General features: G+C 49.9%; 2 protein-coding genes across 3 annotated transcripts in view; one reads left to right on the top strand and one right to left on the bottom strand.

The window, feature by feature from the left end:
* LOC114843128 (teashirt homolog 1-like) overlaps positions 1 to 11,696 on the bottom strand; it is a 33,801-nt gene extending 22,105 nt beyond the window's left edge. The window contains exons 1-2 of one of the 2 annotated variants that reach the window (XM_029129379.3): positions 11,496 to 11,696; positions 8,839 to 9,438 (exon numbers count right to left, since the gene is read on the bottom strand). In XM_029129379.3, the coding sequence (XP_028985212.1) occupies positions 8,839 to 8,878 (40 nt within the window). In that variant the 5' untranslated portion in view covers positions 8,879 to 9,438; positions 11,496 to 11,696. Of the gene's footprint in view, positions 1 to 8,838; positions 9,439 to 9,651; positions 10,524 to 11,495 lie in introns of those variants that run through there. The other variant, XM_029129377.3, reaches the window with a different exon arrangement.
* On the top strand, positions 10,579 to 14,690 carry LOC114843129 (prostaglandin reductase 3-like). The gene is made up of 2 exons (XM_029129380.2): positions 10,579 to 11,341; positions 13,538 to 14,690. Exons 1-2 carry the CDS (start codon positions 11,073 to 11,075, stop codon positions 14,466 to 14,468), a joined length of 1,200 nt encoding a protein of 399 aa, XP_028985213.1. The 5' UTR covers positions 10,579 to 11,072; the 3' UTR covers positions 14,469 to 14,690.
* The last annotated feature ends 650 nt before the right edge of the window (positions 14,691 to 15,340 follow it).

Raw genomic sequence — 15,340 nt, 5'->3', positions numbered from 1 at the left:
GTGTGTGTGTGTGTGTGTGTGTGTGTGTGGTGAGGGGGTTGTGAACCACCGCTGGTATGAGCTCCCCCAGTTAACAAGCAGCTTCTGTGACCCACAGGATATTGCCAGACAACAAACACATTGACAACACACTGCACCGCTGCCACTGGAAGAACATTCCTACAGCTAACGTCCATCTACATACTGGATCCACTGTAGCCATTCTGTTTTTGTTTAGTCTCCCTTTTTTTTGGCCAGAGTTGGGTCTGAGCAGTTTGATCTTCTCTTTAATCACAGCAGGGGGAGAAGAAGAAAGAGGCATGAGGAAATGAGGGAAGTGATATGACAAGGGGGCAGTGTGTGGAGGCAGGATCCTGGGAGTGTGTGTGTGTGTGTGTGTGTGTGTGTGTGTGTGTGTGTGTGTGTGTGTGTGTGTGTGTGTGTGTGTGTGTGTGTGTGTGTGTGTGTGTGTGTGTAGGAAGGCGGCGGCCTGGGATTCCAAGGTCGGCTGATAAACACCACATTCACAAATCCAGAGTGGAGGAAGGTGGAGGACCTGCAAGCCCCTATTTCCCCAGATTCCTCCGCTCCCAATCCAAGCGTAGCCCTCACCTCAATTAATCACTGGAACCGTTACACCGTGGTAATACTAAAGAACAATCTCCATGATCACACGCACAAACAAAATTTCAAATTGCTATCATCCATCTCACCTGCTCCTGGTAAAGCATGGGAAAAGGGGGAGGGGGGCGTCCAATGGCCTCCCCGTTCCTCCTCCTCCGCTCTAAAGGCCTGGCCAGCGACTTGAAGGTGAAAAATTAACGGGCAAACAAGCAAAGGCGCCAGGGTGAGGGGATCAATGCGCGGCATCCGTGGCAGGAGCAGCTATGTAAAACACTCGCCTTAAGTCAGCCGCATCCGGTTAATATTTAATCCCTCCATCCATCTCCACAAAGAACGTTTTCCTTTTAGCTTGAGCTGCCGTTTACTTTGATTACACACAGGCGTTCGGGGTGGAGGGGAAATGCAGGGGATGATAAGAGAGCACGGTGGGTGATTTGCATGGGGATGGAAAATATTCTCAGGTTTGATAATCGCTCGTAGCGGTATAATGCCAGCGCCAGACAGAGGAGAGGAAGCAAGGCCTGAAGAGAGAACGGAATGAAACGAGGAGAGCGAGAGAGGTTCGTGAGGTGGAAAGAAGAAGAAGAAGAAGAAGAAGAAGCAGAAGGGGAAAAAAAGCGAGGAGATGCAGAACGGCGCTCAGAAAAGAAGGCAGCATTTCACTCCGAGGGGTTGCCTTATTTAAAACAAGAGATATGCAAATAAAGCAGAAGCAGCGAAATAACACTGATATTATCTTCCCCGGTTATTTTCTGTGGCAAATGATTTCTAGGGAGGAAATCCAAAACTGTAACTCCCAAGTGAACATGCAAATCCATCTGTGTATTCCTGGGGAGCCGTCTGCGCTCGCTCTCGTGTTGCTTTTTTCGCGTTGCTGTTTTTGCTTCCTCGTTCTAGCAACCGAAGCCTCTCGTGTTTATTCTGCATTGGCGCCGAAGCCAGCGTTTATTGCCGGAGCCAGGCAATAACCACGCAGTGTCAACAGCGCGGCTCGCGAACACATAATACCTTTAGAATGAATCGAACGCAAATTGGAGGCGTGTAATTAGAGCGAGCGCCGCGTTGCAGCCCGAGATCCGGCCTTGAACTTTCCTCCTTTGCTCCGTACAAACTCGCCACTTTTGGTCCAGTCATCCACGCAACGCTCGACAATTAAAGGGAAATTGAAGTGTAGTCGCAGCGCTGATTGAAATGCCATAAACCCGAGGAAATATGGAAAAAGGAGAACACACACGCCGGCTAAGTTTCCCCGTTTTTCTCCCCACTGTGAAGCCAGAAGCCCGACTGCTGATCCCGAAATGTGTTCATCAGCCAGCGGGTTCACTGGAAGGGAGCCTTCAAGACGGGCAATGGCAACTGTTCATTTTCCCACTCATTGACCTCGTCTCCCCACTTTACAATGTGAAATAAAAGCGGCCCTGTATTAGCCAACAGGGCGAGCCGCGGAACATCAAGGGAACCAGCAGTTAGGCTAGCCTGCAGCAGGCGCTTTGCAAAACACACCGCTCACTGTGCGCCCAGGCGGAAAGCACACAAACGGGGTTGCATCATATAGAAACCCATACGCACACACGCACACGCGCACACGCGCACACATAACAGCATCGTGATAGTTCAAATCAAAACCAAAGCTTCATCACATCGTGGGGCTTGTACGGTCGACTGGGAGAACGACGTCACGTTGCTACGGCGGCAGCCGGGCGAACGAGGACACGCCCCCCGACGTCCACGCCACCGTGACGCCTGATACCAGCTATCGATCAGAACCGGACCGGGGCTGCAGGGCCTGTGACAGCACTGACAAGGGTAAAGTGTTATTTCTCTCGCATGCCGACAGCTGGACGGGAGGGGGGGGGGGGGGCTCGAAGTGGCGTGTGTGTGTACAAATCAGGGGGTGGGGGGGGCATTCGGCCGGCCGGGCAGTAATTCTTAATTGACACCTGTCAGGATAATGGCGCTGGTCACAGCTGTTGCCGGAGAATTTGTCTATGGTCCCGTTCATCTGTCAGCACTAATACCGGTCCTAAAAGCTGCCCACCAGCCCTCCGCCGCTCCCCGTGCCACCCACCAGCGCCGTCCCACTAAACACTGCTTCTTATTTCCAGTCGACCCAGTTAATGTACTGACAGCGTGAGCACGGGCAAAACACCTCTCTTTCATTCGACCCATGTTCAGATGATTCACTTGGCAAAATTTTTTAAAAAAGATAAAAACAAAGATGCAGCGTTAAACTCTTCTAATTTTAACTTTGACTGAGAAGTTTCTTTCCCTTCACCCCGTCATCCGCCGCCTTCCCTCCGCCACGCGATCCCGCCCCTTCGCTCTCCTTTTCTCTTTCGCGTTTGAGTGGCAAAAAAAAAAAAAAAAAAAGTGCCGAAAAGAGGGGGATGCGAGATGAGAAACACGCCGGAGAAGGGAAAAAGAGCAAGAAATACAGAGGGAGGGTGTGCCGAGAAATGAGAGGAGAGATGAGAGGTATGGGAAAGAGATGGGAGGGGGGGGGGGGGGGCAGAGAAGAAGACGAGTGTGCGGGCCTGGGTGTCCCCAGACAGGGCTTTTGCTCTTCTGTAGTGGGCCCATCTCGTTTGTCTTGTTTGTTTGTTGGCATCAAAGAGCTGCTTCTCACTCCCCCTGCTAACTGATGTAATGAGGGGGTAAGCTACATGTTTTTTTTTTTCCTCCCTGCGCCGAGGAATTCAAATACTTATTAGACAAAATATTCTGTAATTGCTCATCTTTTATTGATAGTGGTAACATGTTAAATTTGGCTCTAGCAGCTTTTCCCGTAGCCTCTCGAGGAGGCACGGCACTGATCAAGAGAGCAAATTTACCCTCTGCAAATGTAATATTTTACTTAAGAAAATTTGAGATGTCAATTCTCACGCCTTAAATCTTGTATGACTACTTATGTTCAATGCTTCCCCTCTTATCTTCCTCATGTGTTAAATTACGCCGGAGCAAAAGCAGAAAACACAACATATCAACAGATTTTTCATTAGGCAGCTTTTAACTTTACATCCCCACTGTGGAACCTGAACCAAACGTAATTACTCAGCACAACACAAATATTACATAGTAATTAAGCACACTTAACAAAAGGGTTGACAAAAGCAACAGCACAGCGTTTATCAAAGCCTTGCGTCCAATCCGAATTACACCAAAGTTAAAAGAACGAGTTTGTTATGCTGCTGCAACGTTGAAAAATGAGAACAAAAATTCTTTATTTGGGGAAAAATTGTTTTTCTATGGCAGTCAGGAGTAAGACTGCTTGTCAGCCCAGTCCCAGAGGGCTGCTTTCTATCTGTTTCAGACTTGATTTTCTCAGACTTGGATTTTTTCTTTTTTGGATCCCATGACTTGCTGCTGTTTTTATGTGCTGCAAGGCAGGCAACAAAGCACATCTGGCTGCTTTAATGATATGATTTCCCATCATACTAAGCCACCTCCATTATGACCTCCCACGGAGACACGCTGGCTGCACTTAAGCATTAGGTGTAGGTGTGTGTGAGCCGGTCTGTCTGTCAGTGGGCCTGTCTGTGTTTATGGTTGACGCTGTTTGTGTGTGTGTGTGTGTGTGTGTGTGTGTGTGTGTGTGTGTGTGTGTGTGTGTGTGTGTGTGTGTGTGTGTGTGTTTAAAGTGCAGCGAGGGTAGCACACTGCTGGTGATGGTAGCGGTGCGCCCCGAGGGCAACCTTTGTTCCCGATGCCCCAGAAAGGAATCTGAAGGAAAGAGAGCTCCAAAGACAGGGACGGGCATTAATGCTGCACTGTGAAACACTTCCTAATCTACGAGAGCAGGAAAATCGCCACACATGCTTTTACCATCAGTCTGATTCTATTACTTTGAAAAACTGTTTTAGAATAATGAACACATCATGAACCGAGGGCACGTTTGACCTTTGACTGGCTCAAATCTCATGTAAATCCGACTCTTAGTTTCGGGGGACGGCGCCGGAGCGACGGAGGCCGATCGGAGTCACCTGCTAACGACGCGGCCGCTCCAATTAGCGTAACCTCCAGCGCCGGACACACACAGCTAAAGGGAGCATACAGCAGAACTCAGGGGAGGGGCAGCGGGGGGCGAAGCGGGCCGCGGCCGATCAATACGCGTTTCTGCTCCGTCTGACGCGTGTGACAGTCAGGAGCTGCTGCCGGGGCCCGTTCCCGTGCTCCCGCGGGGAAGCGGAGGGGCCCGTCTTCGGATGGAGGACGCTAAGGAGGATGACTAACATGACAGGGTTACCGTTACGCTCGTTCAAGTTATTCATTCCGCGAAAACTAACACCAGCCAGCGCCGGCCGAGCTACAAACGCACGCGCGCCCGTTTCGCCTGCCCTTCTCCGTATTAGTCACACATAAACACGCACGCACACCCTGTTTTTCATTGAAAATTCTGACGTAAACGTCTCATTTCTCAGTAGCTGCGGCGTCTTCAGGGCGTCTGAAGTCAGAAGCCGCTCCAACTTTCAGGCCGACAATCAACTTTTCATCAAAACGAGGCTGCTCTAATTTTCAAGAAGGAGGGTTTTACTCAAATCTGGCAACGTAAAGGGCGAAAAAACACACACACACCTAGAGGCTACACAGAGTTGTACTCCTCAGGACGCTGGGGCAGGAGGGGGGGCACGTAAATCTCAGCATGCTGATTATTTCAAGGGGAGAATATCACATAACAGCATCAGCAAGTAAGAGCACAAAGGTCGCTGTGTAATCTTAGCTACCTCGGGCATGTAAAATCATTAATCCCTGGGCACTGCGATTCTCCGGCTCAGAATAAACCGGAGGCCTTCGGTGAGGCGGCCGCGGCCGGAGCGCGGCCAGGCGGCGTTGTGATGTGGTGGAGATTTACGGGCAGGGCCGTAACACGTGCACAAGTGTAAAAACTTTAACGCAGCGCCGGCGCGTTGAAATGATTCCTGCCGGTGCTCATGCGTCGCGGCGTTAAAGCGGGCCTGTGCCACGTCATTAAGAAGAACACAAATAAATCAACTGTTGGGGGAGGTGTGTGTGTGGGGGGGGGGGGGGGGGGGGGGGGGGGACTCTCATATTAAAACGATACAACTGAAAGTGTGTGGGAACAGGAATTTGGTGGCTGAAAAATCCAACGAGGAGGAGAAAAGGTTGCAGGGTGGTGTGTGTGTGTGTGTGTGTGTGTGTGTGTGTGTGTGTGTGTGTGTGTGTGTGTGTGTGTGTGAAGGGGGGGGGGGGCAGCGGGGGCTCACCGAGGTCATTAACTGGCATTGTCTCCTGACGTGATTAGTCAGGTAGCAAAGTCCATTTGTCACCTGCGCAGGCAAATTGAGTTGGTGCTGCACTAGGGGCTATGGGGACTGTATAATATCAACTTGATTACATCAAGGCAGCTGCGGACTTGACACCTTACTGAATTTGTCAGCATTAATCGTTAGGGCCTGTCACAAATCCATCAGCTCCACAGATAATTAGGGCTCTCTCTAATGAAGCCAACGGGAAGCAACCCTAACCCCACCCTCTCGGCGCGCGCGCGCTCACACTTTCTTTTCTGGTAATTAACCGAGGTGCTCCGCGAGAAGTGCGAGCGACTATCTTATCTGCTCCTCCCCGTCGCCTTCTTCCCGTAAAAGCCATCGGAGCCCGCGGCATGAAAGACGCCGTCACTCCCGCTAATTGTCCCTGCCTTCGCTCCGTGGTCACCTTCACACCGGGCCCTTTCATGGGAAGGTGAGGCTACGAGTGAAACGACACAGGCCGGAGGAAACACAACCACACACGCACACACACACACGCACACACACACACACACACACACACACACACACACACACACACACACTTCATCGGGCTGCTTTTTTAAAGTTTCTGCCCATCGCATGTAAATTCCTGTGTGTGAATGATCTAAATAAGTTTGAAGTGGAGTAAATCCCCTTTGCTCAAACACACGCGCTTAAATATTTATTTACACTGCACCATGCATTATTTAGTGTGAAAGAAATGTCTTAAAATAATTTGTGGCTATGAAACTGCAATTTTAACTGCAAAAATTAAATATTTAAAGTTTAAGACAATGTGCATTTTTAAAAATATAAGGACCGCAACATTTTAGCTGTTGCCTATGAAGTTACCACACATCTGTAACATGTTTACGAATGATTGTTTAAATCTGCAATTAGAACGGTGGATGTTCTATGAAGGATTTGGGCTCTGGAGGTTTGAATGCAGCTTAACAAAACAAATAATAGCCTCAAAAGAAAGAAAGAAGCACCGAATGAAATAGAAACTTGTGGGAACACGTCTGCTACTGTTGTTCTAATGGTCTGACTGCTGATTTTCATGCTCGGGCCCAACGTGAGGATTCCTCCTCTGAGCAGCAGCAGCAGCAGCAGCAGCACAGAGGAGAAGCCACAGGTCAGTACCAGCTCCCAGCGGCGCGTCAGGCTCGCCTAGCGCGCGAATGCGTTCGGGCCTGTGTGTTAGCTGCTCGTCGTTACTGGGAGTTTGGAGTGGAGGGCACACGGTGTCTGACCGGCCATCGCGCTGATGGAAGAATGGAAAACACGGGCTCTGCCAAGCGGTGATTGACCATTACAAGCCATGAAGAGCATGGCAGTCAATGGATCAATGTGTGTGTGTGTGTGTGTGTGTGTGTGTGTGTGTGTGTGTGTGTGTGTGTGTGTGTGTGTGTGTGTGTGTGTGTGTGCGGTGAGAGAGGGGAGGGACTGGGTCACGGTGATGTCATGTTTGCATGCCTCCGTCCGCAGGCAGGAGCGTGAGGGAAGCTGCCCTGCGCCCGCTGTGACGGGCCCCTTCCCCAAGGACCCTTTTGGGGAAGGGGCTTCGGGAGCTACGCGGAGCGAGGCCCCGCGTCCGAGTCGGACCCCCGGCTCCTCAGCGTGGGCAGCGAGCAGCGCGAGCGGGGCTTCGCTAGGGAAAGAGCGAAGAGGATGAAGACGCCGGCGAGCACCGGTTGAACGTTCTCCATCCTACACTCGGTCTCATCCCCCTCCTCCTCACCACCACCACCACCACCACCATCACCAGCTCCCTGCCTTAAATGATAAAACCCGCTGAGTTCAAAGTCTTCGACGGCTGGCCCTCCTGTTCGACCCGCTTTGCACCTCATATTTCAAAATCTCTTTAAAATTCTGTAACTGTCTTTTGTTCACTCCAGTTGTTAATGCCTAACTTCAAAGGCTCGGCCTCATTAGCACAGAGGTAGAAACCCCTGTCACTCATTTACATTTGTTTAAAGGCTGCAGGGAGACGAGAGGGAGAAAAGGGGGAGTCCAAATCCGAACCACTAGAAGTCAACCTTGTCGGTGCTCCGCCAGCACTTGGTTATATCAGTTGGTCACATAGTAAATATTCTACCCCCCACCTCCAGCGGTGGAAATTGATGTCACAGTTGGACTGATTCGTACAGGGGACGTGGGGCGAGCCTGGGTGGGAAAGTGCAATTCCTCAGCACAGACACTCAAACATCTGAATTGAAAAACTGTTTTGCACTGATTTTGGCCGTGAGCTATTTCAACATCCACGCCGCCCTTTCATCTGCTTTTAGTGCAGTCACTTAAAATAAAAACGAGTTGATTTTTTCACCCCCCTCCAACACAAATCGCAACTTTGCTCTTGCACTTTTTCATTGCAGGTTGAGACAACAGGACGGTTGTGCGTCTCAGCGGCTGGCCCTTCCAGAGGCGTGTCTGTCTTCATGGAGGCGTTTATTGATGTTTATCAGGGATGAACAGATCAAAGACTGCCACCTGACAGGCGATCAATCACGCATCAAATCAAGAATGGCAATCCTCTAATAAAACTGAAAGAAAGGGAAAAAAGCGCCTCTCACCAGTTTTCTCCCCCTTCTATCCCAGTCAATTATTCATCATTACTCACTCTTGAACCTCAAACGCTCTCTTTTATCCCCCATAACATGCCATTTAGTTTATCTCACCACACTTAGGAGAACTTTCCTGGCAAATAAGGATAATTTTTAGAAAAAAAAAACAAAAAACAAAGTGCCATTGCGCAGTTGTGTGCGTCATTTGCGCAACTGGACACATTTTAAGACAACTGTGGGTCAGGAGGTGAGTTCCGCGCTGAGTTAATAACAAAGTCATTTTCATGTAAATAGAGTTCTAAAACGAGGCAGCACAACTACTCACTGTGATGTGAACGGCGACATTTTCACTTGGCATTTGTAAATAAAAATGTGTTTGTTACAAGGGTGAGAAATGGTTGTAATGGAGGGGCGGGTTATACCTGCTGATCGCCGCGGCTCTTGCTGCTTTCTCCTCGGCATAGTGACCGTCACGCTCCACGGTGCTTCTCATGCAGGAATTACAAAGAAATAAATGTCTGTCAGTTTTGAAAAACCATCCCGTTTTTTGGGGGGCAGAGTTGTTGTTTTTTTGTTTGTTTGTTTGTTCGATATCGGAGCTACACAAGAAAAAAAAATGTCAGGTTTCTTTTCAAACGGGCTTAATAGCGGGGTCGGCTTCGGCGAGAACGAGCTCAGATTTTACGAAGACGTTCGAGCAGCTCCAGACACCTCCGCGTCCGTCAGAGATCATCTTCCTTCATCTCTCGCGCGGCCGGGCGAAAAAGACGCCGAAGCGGGCACCTTGAAACCCAACTTTGCAGTTCACTCCCACTGGAAGAAAAAAAAAAGAAAATCCCCCTAATCTCCAGCGCTGCTCGGAGGGGGACGACAGTTCGCTGCGCCTTTTACGCGCATCAAAACTAAAAAAAAAAATAAATAAAGTCGGGCGGTGACCAAACAAATAAGTCCCGTGTGAGCGCAGCGCTCAGCTCTGATAAGTAGCGTATCCTCGTGTTCCCTGTTCTTCTTTCGCCAGAAACCTGAAAAAGAGACGGGGAAGAGAAAGGAAAACACAGACAGGCATTAGATGGGTTAATGTCAGTCCCGTCACCACCACGCCACCTCAGCCCGGATCCAGCCTCACTAGTCCGGCGAAGACTTTTCCCTCCCTCCCCTGCTTCCCCGATTTTTCTCCCATTGAAAAAATAAACGGGACGAGCGGGCTCTCTCTCTCTCTCTCTCCCCCTACTTACGTTTTCAGACTCGCGGAAATGATTTCCACCGCTCCTCTCACAGCATCTTGGGCAGAGTCGGGTTTTTTGGAGGGGTGGTTGATGCGGTGGAGAGGATATCACTTGAGAGAGAGGGGAAACAAACAAGACGCAGGCGCATCCAAGCTCCGCCAACAACAGATCAGATCGGCGCGGACTATAATATTTGTCTCTTTTTAAAAGGCGGAAAAGAGGGGGGGAAACTCCAGGGACCGATCCGAGCTCTTCCAAAAGAGAAAAAAAATGGAAACGCGGTGGATCCAGAAGCTGTTTCAGACAGTCTCAACTGATAGACAGACGCATCGAGTGGCTTTTCCTGCTACATTTTTACTCCTCCCCTCTCCACAAGCGTCACCCCTGACAGAGGAGCCTACCTGTCAATCTTTTTAATTGTCTTGTTTTCCCCTCTCTCTCTCTCTCTCTCTCTCTCTCGCCGTCTCCCTTTTGCTTCACAAACAAAAACCCCGAACCGTCCACAAAGGAACGGATCCTTCTCGAACTTATCGAGGGACGAACCGAAAGCGAACTTATGCGAGCACGGTGCTCCACGAACCACAACAAGTATCAATGGAGCGCGGGGGTCGTTCCATGTTAGACGTTATCTTTAGCTCGTGAAAGGGGGCACTGACATGACACGAGCGAGGGTTCGGCTCCCACCGGGGGTTGGGACGAGGGCTCGGCGGTCCGGCGCGTAGTAATAGTGTGACATTGTTGAATAGGGGGCGACGGCGGATGATGCCTATGCTAAAGGAAACATGCAATCACAATGGAATGCAAACAAGACACTTTCACACGTCGCCGACACACGCTTCGGTTACAGGTGTAGCCTTCGTGCGGGCACAAACACGTTTCTGCAACAGAGCTCTCCGAATAAAAAAAGAGAGGGGGGGGGGGGGGGGGGGTGAATTGACTGCCAGCGCGTTTACGCATAGCGATCTGAGGTCGGATTTGGGATTTCTGCGCGTTTGAGGAGCTCCGTCGGAGTGTGTATTGTTCGAGCGGAGGGAAAAGGGCTGAGGACACGTTAGGGGATGGGGATTGATTTGTTCCACCTTACTAGGAAGTGAGTGCTGTGTCCGGGAAGGGGAGGGACTCCCGACGACAAGTCTGAGGCGCCGCTGTGCTACTTACAACTGCGCCGCTGCAGTGTTTTAATTATAAAAAAAAACCCGGTGCGTGGTTTTTATGTTGTTGGTGTTTTTTTTAGAGTCGTGCTCAAAAGCATCGCGGCATTTATTGCGGCTCAAACGCGCGTTTGACCCGGCTCTTCCCGCTCCGGCCTGCACCGCGGCGTGCGCGCGCGCGCGGAGGGAAAGCCTCTAGCGCAGGCTAATGGCAGTCGAGCTCATTGCCGCCACTATCCCACGTTTAGCAGCCCGCGAACTTTGCCACATTTCGGAGCCATGTCCAGCCTCCTGTCGGCGAGAAGCGGCGCGAGGACGATTTCGAGCGTCGGCGGCGCACTTTGTGGAGTTCGTGGCGGCGTCGCGCGACGCTTCATCGTAGACATGTCCTACTCGGCGCACTTCATGGATTTTAAAGGGTCCTCCATAGCGAGCAGCATGAAAAAGCTCGTGGTAAATAAGCTTAGTCCGAATTTCAGAGAGGCGGTGTCGGTGCAGACCGTTGCGGTTCCGACACCTGGAGACGCGGACTTGCTCGTGAGAAACCGGTAAGTTGTTGCTTTTGAAACGTGAACATAAACATACTGTTTACTCCAAGCGCCGCTAATATGTCAGTGGAGCTCGAAAATGTGTGTATGCATCGTAGTGGGCTGTCGATCCGCCACTATATTGTTGAGAAGTTGTAAAAAGGTCTCCGCTTACCTCGGTTTACTCATGTCCAGCACCTGCGATCATCATCATTACAAGATGGCAAAATACGCGAGGAATAAACGCAGTACTGTAATTCCAAGTTCCGCCCTCTCTGCATTTGTCTATCAATCCATCTCAGCATCCACCCCCCCCTCCCCTCCTTTTCCACTCTCCCTCTCTCTGTCCTCCCGTCTCTCTCTACGTCACCAACCTGCAAACAAAGTCAGGGTGGGGGGGCTCCGAGTGGCATCAAGAGGCGCGGATGATGGAGATGGAGAAGCAGATGCGGTGTTACAGGACGCGGGGAGTGCGGCGTCGTTTCTTTCATTCACAACAACACAAGCGAGGAGTGTGTGTGTGTGTGTGTGTGTGTGTGTGTGTGTGTGTGTGTGTGTGTGTGTGTGTGTGTGTGTGTGTGTGTGTGTGTGTTTACGGTTGGAGTAAAGACACCTGAAGCCAGAGCTGCACCTGATGGTGTCTGAGTGACGACGATAATGAATTAATCTGGTTCGTTTATAGAAATGAACAGTGTGAAAATATGATTTGTGGTTCTGTTTGTGATTCCAGCTGGAGGTAATAACTTAGCCTAATTTTGATTTAATACTACATTACTGGCTCTTTATGGGCCTGATCTGATCTTAAATGTTAAATTAGCCTTACGCAAATGCACCTCGGGCTTTATTGTGGTATTTACTGCCAGTAAAATGCAGTTTTCCATCAACCAGCCCGGTGTAAAACATTATATTAGGACCTTATTGAGGCAAGGCAGGGATCAGCTGCTGGTGAACTAAGACCTTTGGCTGAGGCGTCACAGTCATGGGAACTGGTGGGAACATGTTAAAACTAGCGGGCAAAATAAATATTTCTGTTTGTGGGGGATTGTGTGAGCAAACTGAGAGGCACTTATCCCATTTTGCACAGCTTTAGTGTGAGCTTAATGAAATTTTAAAACGTCAATGTGTTAAATGAGAAATCTCAGAGTGAGAAATTTGTAATTGAAAAAATCGCTGGCTGCAGCAAAAGGAGTGAAATGGGAAGGCTTTTTTTTTCCTTCTTATAGATAATTTATTGATGACATCATTGAAGCAGAGCTTTTCTCACACACAGCTTAATCCTTAAAAGCCAAGATCCCTGAGAGCGCTTCGGCATCGCGTTCAATCCACTTTGAACACAAAATAAACAGTCCCATAGTGTGTGTGTGTGTGTGTGTGTGTGTGTGTGTGTGTGTGTGTGTGTGTGTGTGTGTGTGTGTGTGTGTGTGTGTGTGTGTGTGTGTGATCTGAGGTGGCGTCAAACTGTGTGAGCACTTCTCCGTCCAAAATCTATAGTCTCTTAATTTAATAAAAAAACACCCAGAAGCAAATCATTAAAATCTATCTGATGCCACTTTCTCTACATTTCAAACTGTTAAAATATTTTTACCTTTTGATGACAACTTAATATGTGTTTGAGGAGACTTAGATGTTAAAGAGTCAGACTGTGTATTTGTCGTTAACGTGACCCCGCTCAAAGCTACGCAGGCATTATCCACAGGCTCAAAGTACACATGTGACGTGCCCAGTAATGAGGCGCAGCACGCACGCCACTCTCAACGACAGTAAATGATTTATTTATGCGTTCCTCTCTCACGTATTTGTTTCCAATATGTTACCAAAGCGAGATGAAAACAGCCCCGTCGTCTGCTCGTGTTGAGGCAAGAGGCGACGATCCGTGTGTTTTTAGAAAAAGCGCAGTTTGTTGTGGGTGTCTCTGAAGACAATGAATCATGACATCACGCCGTGTTTTCCGCGATACAAGCCTTTCCTGTCAGTGCAGGACCGCTCTCCTCGGCGGCAGAATGGGAATTATTGCCAAAACAAACCGTGCCTGCGCCCCGTACAGACGTGTCTACGGGAGGAAGCCCAAGTCTTGACCTTCAGGCAGGAATTCAGGAAATGAGCCTTTACACTAAGGAACCGCGTTGGAGTCATTAGTGATTCTTATTTATGCATTTAATCCTTTTTATTTTCTCGCCTTTGATCTGCAGGTTCTGTCCTTTTTTGTGTGTGTTTCAGTTTTGTGGGAATCAACGCCTCTGATATTAATTACTCAGCAGGCCGGTACGACCCTTCGGTGAAGCCCCCCTTTGACGCGGGTTTCGAGGGTGTCGGAGAGGTGGTCGGCCTCGGCCTCAGCGCCAGCTCCCGGTACACCGTGGGGGACGCCGTGGCCTACTTCGGGAGCGGGGCGTTTGCCGAGTACACCGTGGTGCCGGCCAAGGAGAGCGTGCCCGTCCCCGCTGCCCGGCCCGAGTTCCTCGCCCTGCTGCTCAGCGGCGCCACCGCCCACATCGCCCTGAAGCGGCTGGGCGACCTGGCCGAGGGCGAGACGGTCCTGGTGACGGCCGCCGCGGGCGGAACCGGCCAGTTCGCCGTGCAGCTCGCCAAGCGGGCCGGCTGCCACGTGGTCGGGACCTGCTCGTCCGACGAGAAGGCCGGGTTCCTCAAGTCCCTCGGCTGCGACAGGCCCATTAACTACCGCGCGGAGGACCTGGCCAAGACGCTGAGGAGGGAGTACCCGCGAGGCTTAGACGTGGTGTACGAGTCGGTGGGGGGCGGTGTCTTCGAGCTGGCGCTCAACAGCTTGGCCGATAAGGGCCGCCTGATCGTGATTGGCTTCATCTCCGGGTACCAGACCGCTTCAGGGATCCCACCCCTCAGAGCTGCAACCCTGCCGGTCAAGCTGCTCCAGAGGTCAGCCAGCATCCGGGGTTTCTTCCTGCCCCATTTTCTCAGCGACTACAAGGAGGCCGTGGGCAGCATGATGCAAATGTTCGCTGAGGGGAAGCTGGTGTGTGAGGTGGATTGTGGGGATCTGGCCCAGGAGGGAAGGTTTGTAGGCTTGGAGTCAATCTTCCGGGCTGTGGACTACATGTATGCTGGAAAGAACCTGGGCAAGGTGGTGGTGGAGGTGGCACCGCCATCTGTTAGCAACAGCAAACTGTGATGGGACTGACTGTCGATGTGTCACAGGAAAATCAGAGGAGCACTTTAATCATTCATAACTGTGATGAGCTGTGATTCTTTAGTTTTGTAACCATAATAAAGCCAATAACCATTTGGTGCCTTTGGAAACTAAAGACAAATGCAATGATTTAAATTAAATAACAAAAACACTCTTGGTTAACGGTGATGTTGCACAAATGTTGATATTAAAACAGAGACTTGAGCCTGTTCTATTTCTTTCCACCTACAAAGTATTTGACAGTATTTTCTGATGTGCAGCTCCTGGTCCACTTCTGAAGTACCGCTGGACCCGCTGCCATGTTGTGCTTGCTTTTAGCGCTCTCGGGCACTTTATCTACCATAAATGTTTTATGATAGACTTCATTGTTTTTCTAATAGAGGCTTACACTGGTATGTGCCTGTCAAAAGTGAGCACTGCTCCAGGTGTGCTTGGTATTTCATTGCCTGTTTGTGGCTGACAGAAACAGCATTCGCACAATCAATCTTTTCATTCACATGCCCCGAAGCTGCACATAATAAAAAAAAAAAATTAGTCCAGCTAACCAGGAGTTGGACTAGAAAATGCCATTACTTTTCCCCACCACGAGTGGAAAAAAAACTCCTCCTAGTGAATGCGTTGTGGAATGCCCTCTGACATATTTTTTCATTTCCATTTTTTTGTATTTAATTTGGTTTTGGAAGCCAGAAACAAAGCGGTGCAACATACTTTAGGAAGTTTAGCCGCACAGCAAGTAATCGGAACGTAAGACATGAAAGATTATCATTGAGCAGGGGGTGGAAGATGTGTTTTTAGTGCAACTTCCAAAGCTTCGCTACCTCAAAACTTTTGTCAGATCTCGCAGTTCGCTCAGA

This window comes from Betta splendens, chromosome 16 (genome assembly GCF_900634795.4).
Source record: "Betta splendens chromosome 16, fBetSpl5.4, whole genome shotgun sequence".
Taxonomy (NCBI): Eukaryota; Metazoa; Chordata; class Actinopteri; order Anabantiformes; family Osphronemidae; genus Betta; species Betta splendens.
The sequence above is the reverse complement of the archived record's forward strand: the minus strand, read 5'-3'. Positions and strand labels throughout refer to the sequence as shown.